At 37.7% G+C, this 17,047-nt stretch overlaps 1 protein-coding gene across 6 annotated transcripts; it reads left to right on the forward strand.

The window, feature by feature from the left end:
* Positions 1–2,645: 2,645 nt before the first annotated feature.
* On the forward strand, positions 2,646–15,956 carry LOC103722903 (uncharacterized). Of its 6 annotated transcripts, XM_088712191.1 has the most exons (10): positions 2,646–2,741; positions 3,800–3,918; positions 4,928–5,161; positions 8,078–8,151; positions 8,706–8,765; positions 8,883–9,107; positions 9,284–9,346; positions 15,181–15,249; positions 15,351–15,396; positions 15,482–15,956. In XM_088712191.1, the coding sequence occupies exons 2-10, from the start codon at positions 3,882–3,884 to the stop codon at positions 15,550–15,552; spliced, it is 879 nt and encodes a 292-aa protein (XP_088568317.1). In that variant the 5' UTR covers positions 2,646–2,741; positions 3,800–3,881; the 3' UTR covers positions 15,553–15,956. The 6 variants fall into 6 exon arrangements, with proteins under 6 accessions (XP_088568317.1, XP_008811851.3, XP_008811853.3 ...); XM_008813629.5 differs by lacking the exon at positions 3,800–3,918 and having other exon boundaries at positions 8,072–8,151; XM_008813631.5 differs by lacking the exon at positions 3,800–3,918 and having other exon boundaries at positions 2,647–2,741.
* Positions 15,957–17,047: the final 1,091 nt, after the last annotated feature.

Here is a 17,047-nt window from a genome sequence, read left to right on the forward strand (position 1 = left end):
ATACCTCCCTGTCCTCCTTTCTCTCCAAGATGAAATTCCTGAAAAGCCTCTCCAAGGATCTCAAGAATATCACCGACACCACAGTGTTTGCCATCAAGTAAACTGAATCGAGATGAGAATTGATTGCACTAAGACCACCCCATCATGGACAGTGTACCCATCTGCCACCCCTCAAGTCTCCATCTAATGCTGATCTCCATATCAACATAGTCACTGCAGTGAAGTCGGCGGCCAATGATGGGGATCCCCAAATACCGCAAGGCACCCTCCTGCTCTTCAACTCCAAGTATCTCCTTGATAGACGCCTTCACCCGTAGCTTGATCTTCGGGCTGAAGCTGACCGTAGACTTAGTCAGGTTGACTCGCTGAACGAAAGCAGCACAATAATCCTCAAACCCTAGCCGTCTGCCTCATAGCTCGCGCTAGGAGCAGACAATCATCCGCAAAGAGAAGGTTCGATATCTAGACAGCTGTCGGCACCGGCCTGTATGCCTCCACTACCTAGGACTCCGTCGCCCGCCGAAGAGCTCTGGACAAGGCATCCGAAAACAAAATGAAGAGCAGTGGGGACAACAGGCACCCCTACCTCAGTCTGACAGAAGACTTGAAGAAGTAAGTTGGCGAACCATTTACTAGGATGGCAAAGGAAGGAGACCTGACACAATCCATAACCCGACCTATCCAATCCTCATTCAAGCCAAAACTCTTCAACGAACATTGTAAGAAATCCCAACACATCTCGTCATAGGCTCTCTCCATGTCCTGCCTAATCCCATGAGGCTTCTCCAGCTCGAAGCACTCCAAAGATCGTGCATAAACTCTTGGGTGATGAGGATATTGTCGGAAATGCTCCGCCCTCCCATGAAGGCTCCCTACTTTGGGCTGATGAGCCTCGGCAAGATACTCCTCAGTCTGGCCACCAGCACCTTTGTCATAGCCTTGTACAAGGTGGTGCATAAGCTAATCGGGCGATAATGGCTTGACTCCGCAGCATCCTGTCTTTTCGGGAGAAGGGTGACAAAGGTCCTCTTCCAGTCTGCAGTCATCACGAATGTACTAAAAAACTGCTGAATGACCTCTACCATATCCTGTCTGATCACAGGCCAGTATCTCCTGAAGAAGACCGGAGGAAATCCATCTGAGTCGGAGGCTTTATCCTTAGCAAGGGACCATAATGCCTCTTAGATCTTCTCGGTAGACACAGGCCTGATCAGTGCTACTTCTTCTCTATCGAGACTTTTGTCGTTGGGCTTGCATGACTGACGAATCTTCATTTTTCATCTACATTGTCCATCTGGTGCGAAAGAACTGCTCAAATATTTACCTAATAGTATTCAAATCCTTTGTGATATGCCCATCGTCGCTAGGGGTGGCTATCGGGTCGGGTCAGATGCAGATCGGGTCAGAAAATTGTAAACCCGAACCCGATCTGTTTATTAAACAGGTCAGAAAATTACAACCTGAACCCGACCTGTTTATTAAACTAGTAACCCGATCCGATTCGTTTAACCCGTTTAATAAAAAAAATTAGGGCAGCCGGCCCTAATCTCATCCTCCCATTTAAAATTTTGCCCGTGAGAGCCCCAAATTTCAAATACCTCCACGGTGGAGAACCGCCTATTCAAAATTTCACTTGCAGCCGGCCCTACTCTCTTCCTCCCATGATCCCATCCTTCCACAAACACCCACTCCCCATGGAAGAAGACGAAGAACTCGTACTTTCTCATCGCCGCTGCCGTCGATGCCGGAACCCTAACCTTAAGCCGTTAGGGTGTGCTCGGGGCCTTGAGGGCCGAAGAAGGGGAACAGAGAGAGGGGAGGGCCCGAAACCCTAAGGAGGAGGAGATCTTCCACTGCTTGCGGCGGAGGTGGGGCTCAGAGGGGGTAGAAATCTTCCACCATGGAGATGGAGCTTCGGGCCCTCCAGCAAACAGGAACAAAAAAAAAGAGTTAAACGAAAGACAAAAAGGAAAGGAACTATGGTTTGTTATATTAGCTCTTCTTCCTTGATGCTCGTGAATTTTTGAGAACGAGGAGGGAGGGAGGGAGGGAGGGAGGGGGAGAAGAGTTGTGGGAGTGAGGGTGAGGGGATTGGGTAAAGGATTTTTCAAGGAGGGGGGAGAGAGAGAGAGAGAGAGAGACTCAGAGGTGTCCGTAAAGTCGGGGAAAATATAACTAAATGAATAAAAATCAGGAAAAGAGAAAAAGCAAAAGTAATCACGCTCCATCTCCCTGCTGTGACTTTGTGGTCCACTGGGCTGCGGGCTGCCCGGTTGTCCAAGTCTCCTAGACTTCCAGCAAACAAAAAAAAAAAAAAAATCTATGGGCATCAAATTATAAATGGGTTAAAAAGGTCAGACATCTAAAATCCGTATCCGATTCAATTAATAAATAGGTTAAATGGGTCAACTTGTTTTCGATCCAAAACTGTTCAAGCTAAATTTAAATCTATTTATAACGAACCAAATATGGATCGAATTAGCGGATTGGATCATATTCTGCCATCCCTAATTGTTGCTCGTGACAGATCGAGCTGTTTCTCTGCCGCCTAACGACTGTCGGTAGACGGAAACTTAGACTCGCACGCAATACGGCCTCCTCCGTTTCTGTCCTTTTCGGTGCCACTATAAATACCATCAAAGAAAGAAGAGGGGGCTTAAAAAAAAAAGAAGCACGGAACCGAGAGAGGGGAAGAAACGAGAGAGAGCGAGAGAGCGCGAGAAGAAGGGTCATGGCTACATGTAAGTCCCACGTCGGCCATTCTGTCTCTCGAACGAAGTCTTCCCATTCTTCTTTTTGTCTATCGACGATCTTGTTCGATGGGTTTTTGTTTTTCATTCGAAAACCTAATCGTAAATGGTTTCTTGTTCCGAATGCCGTCAAGGGATTTGTTTTTTTCTTTTCCATTTCTCTTGACGAATTCTTCAGCGTTCGGTTTCTGGATTGCACGACGGGTCTTTCAAAGCTGAATCCTGGGCGGTTTATAGTTGAAAGCTATCAAAGAATCAAAGATTCTAGTTTGCTATGGCATTTTTTCTTTCTCTTTGTTTTTCTTCTCTCGCGTGTTCTTCTTGCTCTTTTTGTGTGATGCCGCGGCATTGCATGTCCCTTTGAACGCGCTTATCGATATGTTGAAACTTCCGCTTCTTGTTTTTCCCCTTTTCCCCTTTTTTCCCCTCCCCACAATGTTCCTTGATATTGATATTAGTTTCCTTGCTGAGAATTTGTGAGTGATTGAAATCTTGTAACCGATCTGGTTTCTTGAATTTTGAAACTTATAATAGTTCTTCTTGATTTCATATGTGAATTCTTGTTCTTGTTCTTCTTCTTCCTCCTCTTTCTTTCCTTGAACGGGATTCGGGCTTCATCTGTGAGACAGCATTGCAAATCCAAATATTCGATCTTATTTACTTATAATTTTTTTTATGATTGCACAGATTAAACTTTTTGATTTTCTTGTGGATATTTTTGCAAACCCTAAAAACAAGAAAAGCCATATTAGTTTCTGTGTGCCGATGGATATTATCAGAACAAAACGTTCGCATGCTTGGTACCCGCCATCTTTCTTCTCCGTTCACTTTCACCATCAGTATGAACAACAGTGACTTGAATAGACTCAGAGATAGCACTAAATAGGAATGAATGTTTATTGAGGATTCTTGTAATGTGTCTTCATTAGTTGGCAAAGGGATTGACGATGATTATGGGATGTACTTAGCCCATTCTTTTCAGCACTCGCTTTGGTACTTCGCTATCTGACTTGTTTTCTTCCTGATATAACTTAACACCTTGAATCTAGGTGAAGCACATTGGTATTCCTCCTCCTACCATGCTGCACCTCACAAGCAGATGTGGGAAAGAGTTTAGACCCCACTGTCTCTATGTTGTGTTCAAAATCAGTTTCCATCATCTGGAAAAGTATGATATTTATTTGTTGCATTGGGACGAGGAACCCAGCAACTCTCTCCTCTGAATTTAAGTAATACTTTCTATATACAGCTTGAGTAACTTTTCTTGAATTTTTAAAGAGATTATATTGCTGATAAATATCCTTTTTTCACATTTTAAGTTGTCCTGTATTTTTTGCAGTCATGATGAAAGATGTCTTGCGTTCAATCAATTTTTTTATCTATTTCACTACATAACTTTCCTGAATTTCTGCACTGAGAATCTTCAGCTTCTTTCCCTGGTAAGAATATGTTCACAAACTTGCTTGGAAAGGAAAGCTGTTAAGCAGGACATCAACAACCTCAGAAGAAACCAGCAATATGTAGGTTCGGAATAATGGCTCATTATTATAAACATATTATTGGGACTTCACGAACATAGAATTGTTTGATTAAAGAAAAAGTAAAGCAAATCATCTGGCCATGTCGTACTTCAGTCAAACGAAAGTTGTGATAAATTTGACATCTATCTGGACCTTTAAATCTTATGAAACAATAGATTTTTGAGGGGGAAAAATATGCCATCATGAAAGAAAATATCCAAGGCGCCCTTACCAGGATGCAGATTTGAAAATGTGGCATGGGAGACAATTTGCCAATGTATGCTTGGTCAAAAGTCCTTATCTTTTTCAATTCAAGTGGTTCTTAAAGATCAAGCAGGAGAGATGATGCTTCACTTTTGTTGCAGCAATGTATGGTCAATAGTGCTGGTGTACCTTAACACCCTAGATAAATCCTTGGTATAGTTTGTCATTGAAATAATCAGTGCTGTAGGTTTTGTTTCAAATTTGGTTTATTATGCAATTCAGTCACATGCTCATGCAAAGCCATAGTTTGTACACTGACCAAAACATTAGTGCTAGTGTAGCTTGCCATGCTTGTGCATTGATGAATCTCCTATCTGTTTATATGGGTCATTCAGTTGCATGAGTTATCTCGAAACTGGTAAGCATCTTTTATAGTCTGACACTTTGTTTCAGGCAGTCAAGGAAGTACCTCTAATATCACACTGTTCAAGTTTCATCCGGAGTTCAAAAAGCTCAGGTGCACTGCATTGTTTACTCCTCGTAGGACAAAAAGTGGCAGATTAGAAGCACTGAATGGCTCGAAAGGAACTCAGATATGGCAGGAACCAGTGCATGCTGCAGGATTTGATAAGCAGGCTCAGAGACTCACAAACTCATTGGCTGCAAGATGTTGCTTATCTTCTGGAAGTATGTGCCTTTTCAATGTAACATTTTTTTTACTAATTTGTAACTTATCTGTGTAAATCTCAAATATTGGTTTTAGGTTTGTCATATCGATAACTGCAATTTGTCAGACAAATCATTGCAATTTGCTTGGATAATTTTTCTCGTAATAGGGGGTAAATTTCATCATTATAGATGAAAAACTTAAATAAAGCTTGAGGTCTTATATGTTATACCGCATTCGCAATGGGGCATGCCAATGCACATTTGCGCGGGAAAAAAAAGGAAAAGATAAAATCTTAAGTTATACCATACCAACTATATAAATATTTATCAATAACATAATACTTTTTTTCAAAAAGCTGGCATCAATAAATAGGATTTGATTTGGGGTAGCCCATTTCCACATTTTTATCATATTAGGTTTTCAAAAACAATCCAAAATCCTTACATATTTTTATGAGATCATTCTTTTTTTTCAAATTAGTTTGGAAAACAAATATCCACAAATATGGTTTGATCTGGAAGAATTCTTTATGTTCTTTCACTAGATTGGTTTTTAAAAAGCAATCCAAAATCTTCCAGATTTTTTTACTGTTTGTTTTGGATTTGGATCTTCTCCAGCTAGGGTTTCGATTGGACAGGTCCAATCTCCAATCATGGGTCACTATGTTTGCATGTCAGCTCATGATGTAGTGGGCTCCATTCCTTACATGGATGGTGTGTTGCTCTATGTGTGGGGACTTGCTGCATCACAGGCCATTATGCCTATCACAAGCTATCTCTTGACCTGTTTTACCTGTACACGAGTGTCGAGCTCCTAGAGTCCTTGTCGGATATATATCCAAATTGGGTACCTATCAGAGGTGCATGGATACTTATCAAATTTTTCTATCTACAACTTTTAGACGCTGATAGAGAATTTGAAGATAAAAATTATTTTATCTAAAATTCTCATGCTTATTGTGAAATTTGAAGATAAAAATGTATATTGGAAGAATTATATATTTAATATTTATTTTATCAACATTTTAATAATAGTTTTTAATTAAAATTATTCTTTTTTGTGTCTCTCATATTTTCGTTTTCTCTTCTTGTTGAGTCAAACACTTGGACATTTTCTTAATCTGATTCTTGTGTCCATGCCCATGCAACACTATCCTTGATTGGAGAGGATTTGAGTCCTTTTCTTTTTGATAGTTATATTTCTTTTTCCTTTTTTAACATCTGGAATTAATGTGGGGGGATAGGTTATATACTATAGAAAAAGTGGGAAGGCATATTCTGTGTAAAAATGATAGACATAATTTAGAGAGAATAATTCCTACCTTTGGAACTGTCTTTTTAATGAAGTATAGCTTATAATGCATCAACCTTCCCTCTATGAGACACCCCGAATTTTCCCCTCATTTTTTTGTAATTTTTCTGTTACTACTTACCAAGACAGGTTAACCTAAACAAGCGTTGGAAATGTTTAGCAGTTATATTTTATGAATTATTAAGCATATAAACCAGAAAATAGTCATAGGATATTATTTGATAAGAATTTCTTTTTGTAAAATATATACACATAATATGAAGAAGTCTCACAAGCTTTTTCTGCTTACTAGGCATTTTTAAACAACTTGATGTAATCCTGATGGGATATTCAGGGGCTATTCACAATGATGCTAGGATATGTGACAAGGGTGTGAAGTGTCCAGGAGAATCCAACATGGGAATCTTCTAAAAGTTAGGCATGAGGACACATCTATATCTTACATACATACGTACGTACATCACACACACACACACACAATGTATTACATATTATATAGTGATATATGCATATGATCAATAATGAGCTAGACCTACGTTCTAAGGTTATATAAATTTGATGAAATGGCTGTTTATTATATTAGAGTTAAGAACTTTGATATTGAAGTGCTAGAAGTAGGTACATAAAGATGATGGCATCATAATTTGATGGTATGATATGTTATAGAGGGTCATGAAGTAGCCAAATGTTTAGGTGTTTGCCACATCATAAAATCCAAAATTCGGAGTGTCTAGGTAACACTGGTTACTTGTGTAGACTAGAACAGATTTTCCTCAGATCTGATTTTGACCTTGATAACCAGCAATAATGTGCTCTTTACTACCATCCTTTATCACAGTGAAGAGAAGAATTGAAGCAAAGATCAAAGAGGCGGAAAGAGTAGAATTAGAGAGGAACGAGATGAAACACAAAGGGTTGGGGAAGAGGTTATGCAGATAGATGAAAACTTGCGTTGAAATGGTTTAATGATATTCACAAGCATTTTCCCCATTCAGTGGATCAGGCTGTGTAATAGAACCTGTTACAAAGTAGGATCCTTAAAGGAAAAGATCGATATAGATGTTATGAGGCTAGTGATTTTTTATTATGTTTGTGTAACCAGAACGTGCTCAGACATGTTTAGACCATTTTTTTGAAATATGAAATGAAGAGTTGGAGCACATTTATGATTCCCTTCTGCAAAGTTATTGCTGCATTTGCTTGCCTTTGTTCTGTTTTTCTCAGCATACAGTTTCAGTCATACTTATACACTGAATCATTAAATTATTTGCATTAATTGTATGCATAAATTGCAGAATTTCTATTATAATATTTTAAGGAGAAAATAAAATGGCTGATTTTTTTAAATAAGTTTCTTGGAGAATATCTGCGTCAATATTGCATGAATATAGTTGTTTCAGACCACTAAAAAAAATTCCTTTATATTGTTCTTCCGCTTCTAGCCATCTTTGGTATCTAAGATTCAAACTATTATTTGACCATGCATTGAAATTCATACTTGCATGCATGAAGGTGAGAGTCATATGAGCATTTACTTTTAATTGGTTGAAGAGTCTCTGTTGTCTGATGTTAACTGTCTCCATGAATTTATGCTAACATGTCTCAATTTATCTAAGTAGCAGAGAACGATTCAGATGCCATCATGCTCGAAGAAAATAAATTTAAAGTAGACCAAATTATCCCAGTTTCACTAGAAGTGAGTACCTCATTCTGATTTGGTTGATAATTGTAGCTTTAAACATGAAGACTGCATAAGTGTCCTGCTGCATGTTCTCTCATAAAACCGTGGAAATGCAAGTGGATTTCATGTTTGAGGTCTGAAAATTTGTTAAAACTTTAAGTGATGTTCTGAAAAAAATATTTTAATTTGGTAAGAGGAAAGCGATTAACTTGATTCTCCTATCCCAAGTCCTTATTTTTACTAAATTTGCTTCTTAACATATAAATTATCTAAATTTGCATGTCAATAATATAGTGTTACGCCCATGCAGAAATATAAAATGCATTGTCTGGTATTGACGTAATGACCAAAAGAATAATCCTTAGTAACAAAATCAAGCTCCATTATCTATTGTCATGTAAATAATTTCACAAAAAACATTGATTAATTTTTTTTCCTTAAGAGTTAAGTCACAAACCATAATGGCAACAATTTGGGAATAAACTGATTACAGGGGATTGTATATCATTCCATATTTGCTGGAAAGTTTATTAGTCTGCCCGGTGATTTTTCGTCTTCAATTTTCACAGGTGGAGCCTTTGCTCACAGCCATCTGTGATACATCTTCTATCTCAGAGTTTAAACTGGATGTAAGGCATTTCAAATTGTAAACATTATGGAAGTGTAGCCATTGTTATTTGATTTTCTGAAAAATGTAATAAATAAATACTATTTTATTTATCTATGTGTTTTATCATTATGATTAGCTTGCAGGCTTTCATCTCTATGTCAAAAGGGACTTGGTTGAGGAAAATGTACCCCCACCTGTTCCAATTCTCCCTCCAGCCCAAACCAATACTACAAACCAAACTGCTGATTCAAATGGGTCTGCTGCTACAGCTTCCCTAGCCATCTCCAAACCAAAACCATCTACAGGTGGCATCCAGAGAACAGCTTCAGATGAGGGATTAGTGATGCTTCCATCACCAAATGTGAGGAACTTACCTCTCTCTCTCCCCCCCCCCCCCCCCCCCCCTCTCTCCCCCCCTTCCCACCTCTCTCCTCACGAATTAGGCCAGGGCTCATTCCAATTTGTTCAACCATAAAGTACACTTCTTTTTCTTTCCTTTTGTGAATGGTCTTTGCATTGATGTTACGTGTTAAGCAGGTTGGGTTCTTTAGGACATCCCGCACCATCAAAGGAAAGCGAGCACCTCCATTATGTAAAGAGGTAACTCTTTTATTAAGGCATGCCTTTAAGATTTTCAATATTGGAGCTAACTGACCTGAAGTAGTTGAGCAGAGATTTATATTGGGGCTTCATCTGTTCTATTTTGGCAATCTGGAAAATAGCTAATTAAATTTTAGTCGTTGGCCTCACCTATATCCTCATACTGTTCTGCTTCAAACTGAAATTTCTGTGTACTTTTTTAAAATACAGTTTGTATGTTTTTGGTTTTTATCAACTTATAGATCTTTTAAATGATTGAGCAATGAGGTCACAGAATTAGAACCGATAAGTGGTCTGGAACAGGATGAAAAGATGCTCTGTGGGTTCACTTGGTGGTCTAGCTCTAAAATTGCCTATTGCCTAAAATAGAAGTAGCTCATATTTTCCTCTGAAAAGTTAGCATTAGCTAAAAGCGTTTTCTGGATGGGTATGATTTCAATAGACAAGCACATATACACCAAGTTTAGTTTATCAATTGGAAGTAGATCTAATATAGTTACTAATCAATGAGTTTTGAGCTAGACTTTACCGTACTAGCAAATAGTTAGAAGCCAAACACTGAAGGAGATGGTTTCTTACCATTTACCAACTTGTCTACACCTGTTGTTCTTTCTTCTCATAAATACTGCACCTTGTATCTCTTAAATATCACCTCCCACTCCTTTTATTGATGCAATCTCGCTACTCCAGAAAAAGGTTTATATTTTCCCCACCAAGACCTAAACCCATTCGCAAGTCCAAGCTAATGTAATTTCTAGTTTATAGATCCTTGTTTCTCTTGAATCTTTTCATTTGTCTATTGCTGGCATAATTTAAGAGAATCTTTCTCTCTATGGCCTAACTTGATTGTCTTTGCAAATTGAATCTAATGCAATATATACTTCTATCCTTATTTTTCATGATCTCTTCCCCCATTTATGAACATAGAAAATATTTGTCAATGAGCTATCAATGGTCTGTCTATGTTTTCTTTAAGATTTGATCATGTTGGCTTTTCAAGGTTATTGGGTGCCAGGGTTGCAAAGAAGGTGCATCATTGGATTTTTTCCCCATATTCCTAGTTGTTATAATATTCACTATTGACAGACTTTGAAAGAAGTGCATTTGATGCCGTAGGCACAATCACTAGTTTGCTTACTTTAGAATCTCATAAGATGGAAACATGTTGGGGCTCAGTTTTATTTTCCAATTTTATCAGCTTAATGGGATGTAATCCAAAATCTTGTGGCAGTCATCAGATAGTCATTATATAATATTAGAATCCAATAAGATGGAAACATGTTGGGGCTCAGTTTTATTTTCAAGTTTTATCAGCTTAATGGGATGTAATCGAAAATCTTGTGGCAGTCATCAGATAGTCATTATATAATATTTAATGGTGTGCCGCTTGTAAAGCTTCTTTTCAAGTATTTTCTGATTATTTAGTTAGCTAAGACACCCTAGGCAATCATGCTCAAGGTGATGACACAAGGTTGAATGCAGGGGTGTGAATGAGCCAAACATGAGAGAGCCAAGCCTGCCTCTAGCTTGGCTTGTTTTACAATCGAGCTGAGCTTGAGCCAGCACACTTAAATTCGAAGCTGAGCTCGAGCCTCATGAACAGCTCATTTAAAAGATTTGGTGAGAGCTCAAGATCTTTCTATGCTTTCATTCATATAGTTTAGACTCACCTTTTCATTATATTCTAATATTATAATTAAAATTTATTCCACTCTTCATAAATTGTATTAATTTACAATAAATAAATATAAAATAAATTTTATATTGATAATAATAATTAAAAATATATAACATATATATATACTTACATATTGATATTTTGAGCTAAAATGAGCCAAGCTCGAGCAAGCTAATCGTGGCTCTAGCTCGGCTCGCTTGCTAACTGAGTAAGCGAAACTCAAGTGAAATTTCGAGCCAAACGCTACCTAGCTTAGGAACAGCTTGCATGTTTGCCAGCCCTGGTTGAATGCCATGCTGTCTCAAGATGTTTCTGTTGAGACTATGAGAGTTAAAAGTAGCCAAGCCATGCACAAGAACAAAATGACAAGCATTGATTACAAAGTTAAGTTGACCAGGCTTGATTGGGGCTTTCTTTTTCTGTAATAAAATCAAATGGGTCTTGCAGATTTGTGGTCAATATTGGTTTGTAAAGCATTTCTCACCTTTTACTTCTTTGTGATAGTGTCTTGTTTGACTTCTTTCAGAATTCTAGACAACTTCATGCTTCCTTTTTTGCCTTTAGATGCAAGTTGTGGATGTAGAAAAGATGTGTTCTTTACTCTTTATTCTCATGGAATAGTTGCGGATTTATCAAATAAGGTTCTGTAAATATGAGAGAAATGAATGGGAGGCACACTATAAATTTAATAACAAAGAGCTGACTAGGTGATAGAATAATCTTGATAAAAGTAGTCTTAGATGATCAGTCCATTAATATCATTAGCACTTATGCTCCTCAAGCGGGATTGGATGATGCTACAAAGCAACACTTCTGGAGGAACATAAATAAGACTAATTTAAGAGAGTAGAGAAAGGATATCCATCGGAGGATATTTGAATGGCCATGCAAGGAAATATAATATAAGTTTTGAAAAGGTGCATGGATGTTATAATTTTGGAGATAGAAATAAAGAGGGAAGTACCAATTTGGAGTTTGCGACGGCATATGACCTAGTATTAGCTAACACTTGCTTTAAGAAGAAAGATTCTCACTTGATAACTTTTAAAAGTGTGTATGATAATAATCAAATAGATTTATTCCTTACTAGAAAGATCGATTGATTTTTGTATAAAATTTGTAAGGTTATACTAGGTAAGAATTGAACAATCCAACATAGATTGGTCGTTTTGGATGTATGTATTAGGAAATGAAAGAGAAGGATTAAAAAAATAGAAATATGAGAACTAGGTGTTGGAATTTGTGAGAAGAGAAAAAAGGGCTTTTAAGGATAAAATGTTGAAGGAAAAAAAAATTGTCTAGATAGGAAAGTCAATATCATGTGGGAAGAGATAGCTAATAATATTAAGAAAGTGGCTATGGAGGTATTAGGAGAATCAAATGAAAAAGGACTATTCAACAAGGAAACTTGGTGGTGGAATGAAAAAGTTCAGTTGACTGGTAAGGCTAAAAGAGAGCATTGTAGAAGGCTACATAAATGTAGGAATAGAGAAGTGTATGAAAGCTATAAGCTAGCTAAGAAGAAAGTTAAGAAGGCGACACGAGAGGCTAGATTTAAAGTGTATGAAAAGTTATATTGCAAGTTAGAAACTAAGGATGGGAGGAAAATATGTATAAGATTACATGACTAAGAGAAAGGAAAACTGGAGACTTAGATTACGCACCAAATCTGAAAATAAAAAATTTTTGGTTAAGGAGAATAAAATCAAATAAATATGAAGTTATTTTGATGGGCTATTCCATCAAAGTTTTGTAAATAGTTTAGGATGCCTTACTAGTTCATTAAGAATAGAAATGTTAAGTGTACACGTAGAATTACAGTATCTGAAGTAAAGGAGGCTATGAAAAAAATAAATAGGAAAAATGGTTGGACCTGATGGAATCTTATGAGGTTTAGAAGTGTTTAGATGGAAGTAACTTTGTTGACTAATTTGTTTAATATGATTTTAAAAGCTGAGAAGGTACCTAATGAATGAAGGAAGAGTACTATAGTACCAATTTATAAGAATAAAGGTGACATTCAAAATTGTTCTAACTATTGTGGTAACAAACTTTTGAGCCGTATTATGAGACTTTGAGATAGGGTGAATGAGTATAAATTGGTATATGATATGAAAATATCATAGAACCAATTTGGTTTTATGCCCGGAAGGTTGATTATGAAAGTTATTTTTCTCTTTTGAAGGTTAATAGAAAAATACAAAGAAAGATTCAAGATCATTTTATGGTTTATCTTGATTTAGAGAAAGTATATGATACAGTTCCTAGAAAAGTTTTATGATGGTGTTAGAAAAGAAATGAGTTTCTTTTGATATATTAATATGATTAAGACCATGTACAATGGAATGGTTACTAGTGTGAGAAATACTAGCAGTAATGCTAGTGAATTTTTAATTATAATAGGTCTACACTAAAGATCTGTTATATGTCTTGACCTTTTTGTGCTAGTTATGGATTAGGTTACTGGGCAAATTTAGGACGATATTCCATGGTATATGCTGTTTGCAGATGACATATTTTAAGCCGATGAAGTTAAAGTTGGAGTTAATCATAAGTGAGAATTACGAAGGAGTGTGTTAGATCTAAGTATTTTAAGTTAAGTACTACTAAGATGAAATACATGGAATGTGGTTTTAATTAGAAATAGAGATAGAGATGGAGTGAAAATTGAGGATCTTATATAAGAGTGAACATTTTCAGTATTTAGGATCGATTATTCGTAAGGAAGGGTAGATTAAAAAGGATGTTATCCTTGGGGTTAAAGCAAGTTGGATAAAATGGAGAAATGCAACCGGGATATTACATGATAATAAGTACCTGCCAAGTTGAAGGAAAAACTTTATAGGATAGCCATACTACCAATTATGCTTTATAGTACAGAATATCGGGCAGTTAAAAAACGTGTACAAGATGAGGGAGGCCGAAATGAGAATATTGAAATGGATATATGGTAATACAAATAAAAATAGAATGATAAATGAAGTCATTCATAAAAAAGGTGGAGGTGGCACCAATTAAAGACCAATTGAGAGAGTGACTTAGTTTAGATATGTACAACATAGGCTGAGGGATGATGGAGTAAGGGCGCTTCTCACCTCCTACAAATACTCCGGCGAAAAACAGTTTCTAAGTGGGGTAAAAGAACTTGGGATCGTCGATCTCTTCCTTAAAGATTGAGATGAATCGATGTCATTTGATGGTGTGAAAACACTTAATGATGTCGAATTCCAAAAACCAGCAAGAGGTTCCCCACTCTTCTTTGATCCGTCGTAGGGCCGAGTAGCAGCCTCGACCTGAGTGGAAGTGCGATATATCTGGAAACTCAGAATTGTAGGATTCGGGTACCATTCTGATCGCCTCTTTCATGATCTTTTCTATAGGTAGAACAACTGTAAGCGAACCCTTCTCTCTTTCTTCATTTTCAAAAAGGGAAGCAGAGCCAGTTTTTTTATGGAGTGATTTGATACATATAGAAGGAAAGAAGGGTAGAGGTAGACCAAAATTCATGGGATGATGTAGTAAGGAAGGACTTAATATCACTAAATATTTCAGGAAAAAAAAGAGTGGAATGGAGGAAAAGGATTTATGTAGCTGACTCCAATTAGTTTTGGGATTAAGGCTTAGCTAAGTTGAGCTGAGTTGATTATATCCCAAATGCAAATTTTTTAACAATATCTGATTTTTCCAAATCACTTCAATTGACTTGAGAATTCACAAATTGCTATTTGCAGCTCTTGATCAATACTGCAAACTTGCAAGGTTCTCTGAGACCGAAATTTTATTTTTGCTTGTCTGCTCAATGGCCTTCATGTTTTCAGAACTGTACTTTTGTCCTTAATGGGACAATTTACAAAAAGAGGGACTGTCTTGTGCATATTACCTTTGGATATTTTGTGTTTCTGTTCCAGAAAGATAATATGTCTAGTCAGGTTGTAGTAATCCAAATTAACATGACAACAGACAAATGGCTCTGGCTTGGTCAATTACATGACTCGTTGCTTCCTTTTATGTCTTTTATTTTTCAGTTACTTCTGTTGCTTCTTTTGCTCAGCCAACCCCACAATCGTTCTTTGTAGTAAAAATAATAAATCCCGGTCTACGTTATTGTTCTTACTTTGTAGGCCCTATCTAATTTTTTGTAATGTACTCTTGGCAGAAGCAAGAAGTCAAGGAAGGCCAGATTCTCTGTTGCATCGAACAGCTTGGTGGAGAGATTCCTGTAGAGGTACTAGCTTGTATCCATTTGTAGAACCCCTCGCATTGAAGCCAATATGGCACGCATAATATTTTTATTTTAGTTCATTTTTCTTTTATCACTTGTTTCAGTCTGATGTTTCCGGAGAGATAGTAAAGATACTAAGGAAAGATGGTGGTAAGGATGCCAAACTGTTGTGTTTATGTTATGGCTGTTATGTGATGCTCATCGACATAATCCTTGTTGATGCTATGCTTTGCAGAACCAGTAGGATATGGTGATGCTCTTATTGCAATTCTCCCTTCATTTCCTGGGATTAAGAAACTTCAGTAGGCAGGTTGTTTCCATAATTTACTAAGGTTATTGACTGGATTAGGGTCTCGGCAGGAGTTTTTGGTAGCATAGCTTATAAATACATATACTGTCATTGAGCCTCGTGGCTGGTCGAAATGGGCTGTGTTATTTGACGTTTCTTCAGAGATGGTCTCAAATATGGTATGGACTTTGGATGCCGGAAATTTTCACATGATGCTTGGATAATTTCAATCTGTGGTCAGCAATGCTATATCATACATACCTAATCACCATTCGACTAATTGCCATCTAAAGTTTTGCTTGAAGCACCAACCAGGAAGCAAGTGGTGGCTTAACTGTAATTGTTGGAGGCAGCTTTGTCTTTAAATCTGGTCTGAGTTCCGATGACAATGTTAATGAACATATTTTTCCGATATTTATCATCCCAGCTGTTATAGTGTTCTTGCTTGTGTAGTAATATCCATATTTCTAGTTCGTGGTATATAAAGTTGGAAATTGTCCGGGTCATCAGGCGGATTTTAACTTTTTGTCCATTTCATTTATAAAACAGATTTGAAGGCCGCACATCAGATTTGGTCCTCCTGAGCATTAACAAAAAATAATGCCATGACCCGATGGCCTCATCTTCTTGCTTTGCATGGTCGCTGGCCGTAAGCAGAGGAGCTCCTTTTTTTTTTTTTTTTTTTTGGTTGAAAAATGGTATTCATATAGCTCTTAAATGGTATAGCCTGCCAAGTTAAAAGAAATAAAATGATACAAGAAAGATGGATTCTCAATGGCGCTAGTTCAAATAACCACTCGTAGGAGATAATTCAGTCTGTAGATCTGTTTGTCTTCCGATATACATGTGCTGCTTGGAAGGAATTTATTCTCTTGATCAGTCTGCGAGTCTTCTGAATCAGTGGGGGGCTGTTTTCGTATCGATCCACTTTTCGTATCCAATCGATAACCGTAAAGGAGTTTCTCTTGAGGTATACTCTATTTGCATCAAGTACCCTTCTTGCATAAGAGATGCCCTCTCATACTGTTCAAAGTTTCGCCTTAATGACAACAAGCTGGGGGTGCGTCGACCTTCCGCCACGATTAGTCTGCCATGGTGGTTTCTGATCACAAATTTCACTCCTCCATATGCTCCCTTCACTGACATGCTGCCATCGAAATTAATTTTGAGATGACCAAGGGATGGGGGTATCTAAGAAAAAAGGGCAAATCTGGATGCTATAACAACGGAACTGGTGTCCCAGATGTCCCTGGCCATCCCAAAGGAACTTGCCGCGGCCGCTGTGGTGATCTCCACAGCATGACGAAAAGCCCTATCCACCACCACCCTTGGAGCTGACCCACTGCCCTCAAAGAGGCAGGCATTCTTATCCAACCATATATAATAGGTTAGATATGCCCTCCTAATCCCCTCCTCGACTGTAGCCGGTCTCCTCATGGACTCTCTCAGATAGTGTAGCAGGTTCTCTACTGACTCCAATGCCTATGGAAAGGGGACGAAAGACCCCTCCCA

Source organism: Phoenix dactylifera, chromosome 1 (assembly GCF_051530095.1).
Source record: "Phoenix dactylifera cultivar Ajwa chromosome 1, Ajwa_hap1_PhDact_Kaust_v1.1, whole genome shotgun sequence".
NCBI classification, from domain to species: Eukaryota; Viridiplantae; Streptophyta; class Magnoliopsida; order Arecales; family Arecaceae; genus Phoenix; species Phoenix dactylifera.

Bases quoted from the DNA above. Each gene is read 5' to 3' on its own strand.
- LOC103722903 (XM_088712181.2), top strand. From the start codon at position 3,882: ATGTTGTGTTCAAAATCAGTTTCCATCATCTGGAAAA. The intron at 3,919-4,927 runs GTATGATATTTA...ACTTTGTTTCAG, and splicing joins AGTTTCCATCATCTGGAAAA to GCAGTCAAGGAAGTACCTCT. The intron at 9,347-15,180 runs GTAACTCTTTTA...TACTCTTGGCAG, and splicing joins CACCTCCATTATGTAAAGAG to AAGCAAGAAGTCAAGGAAGG.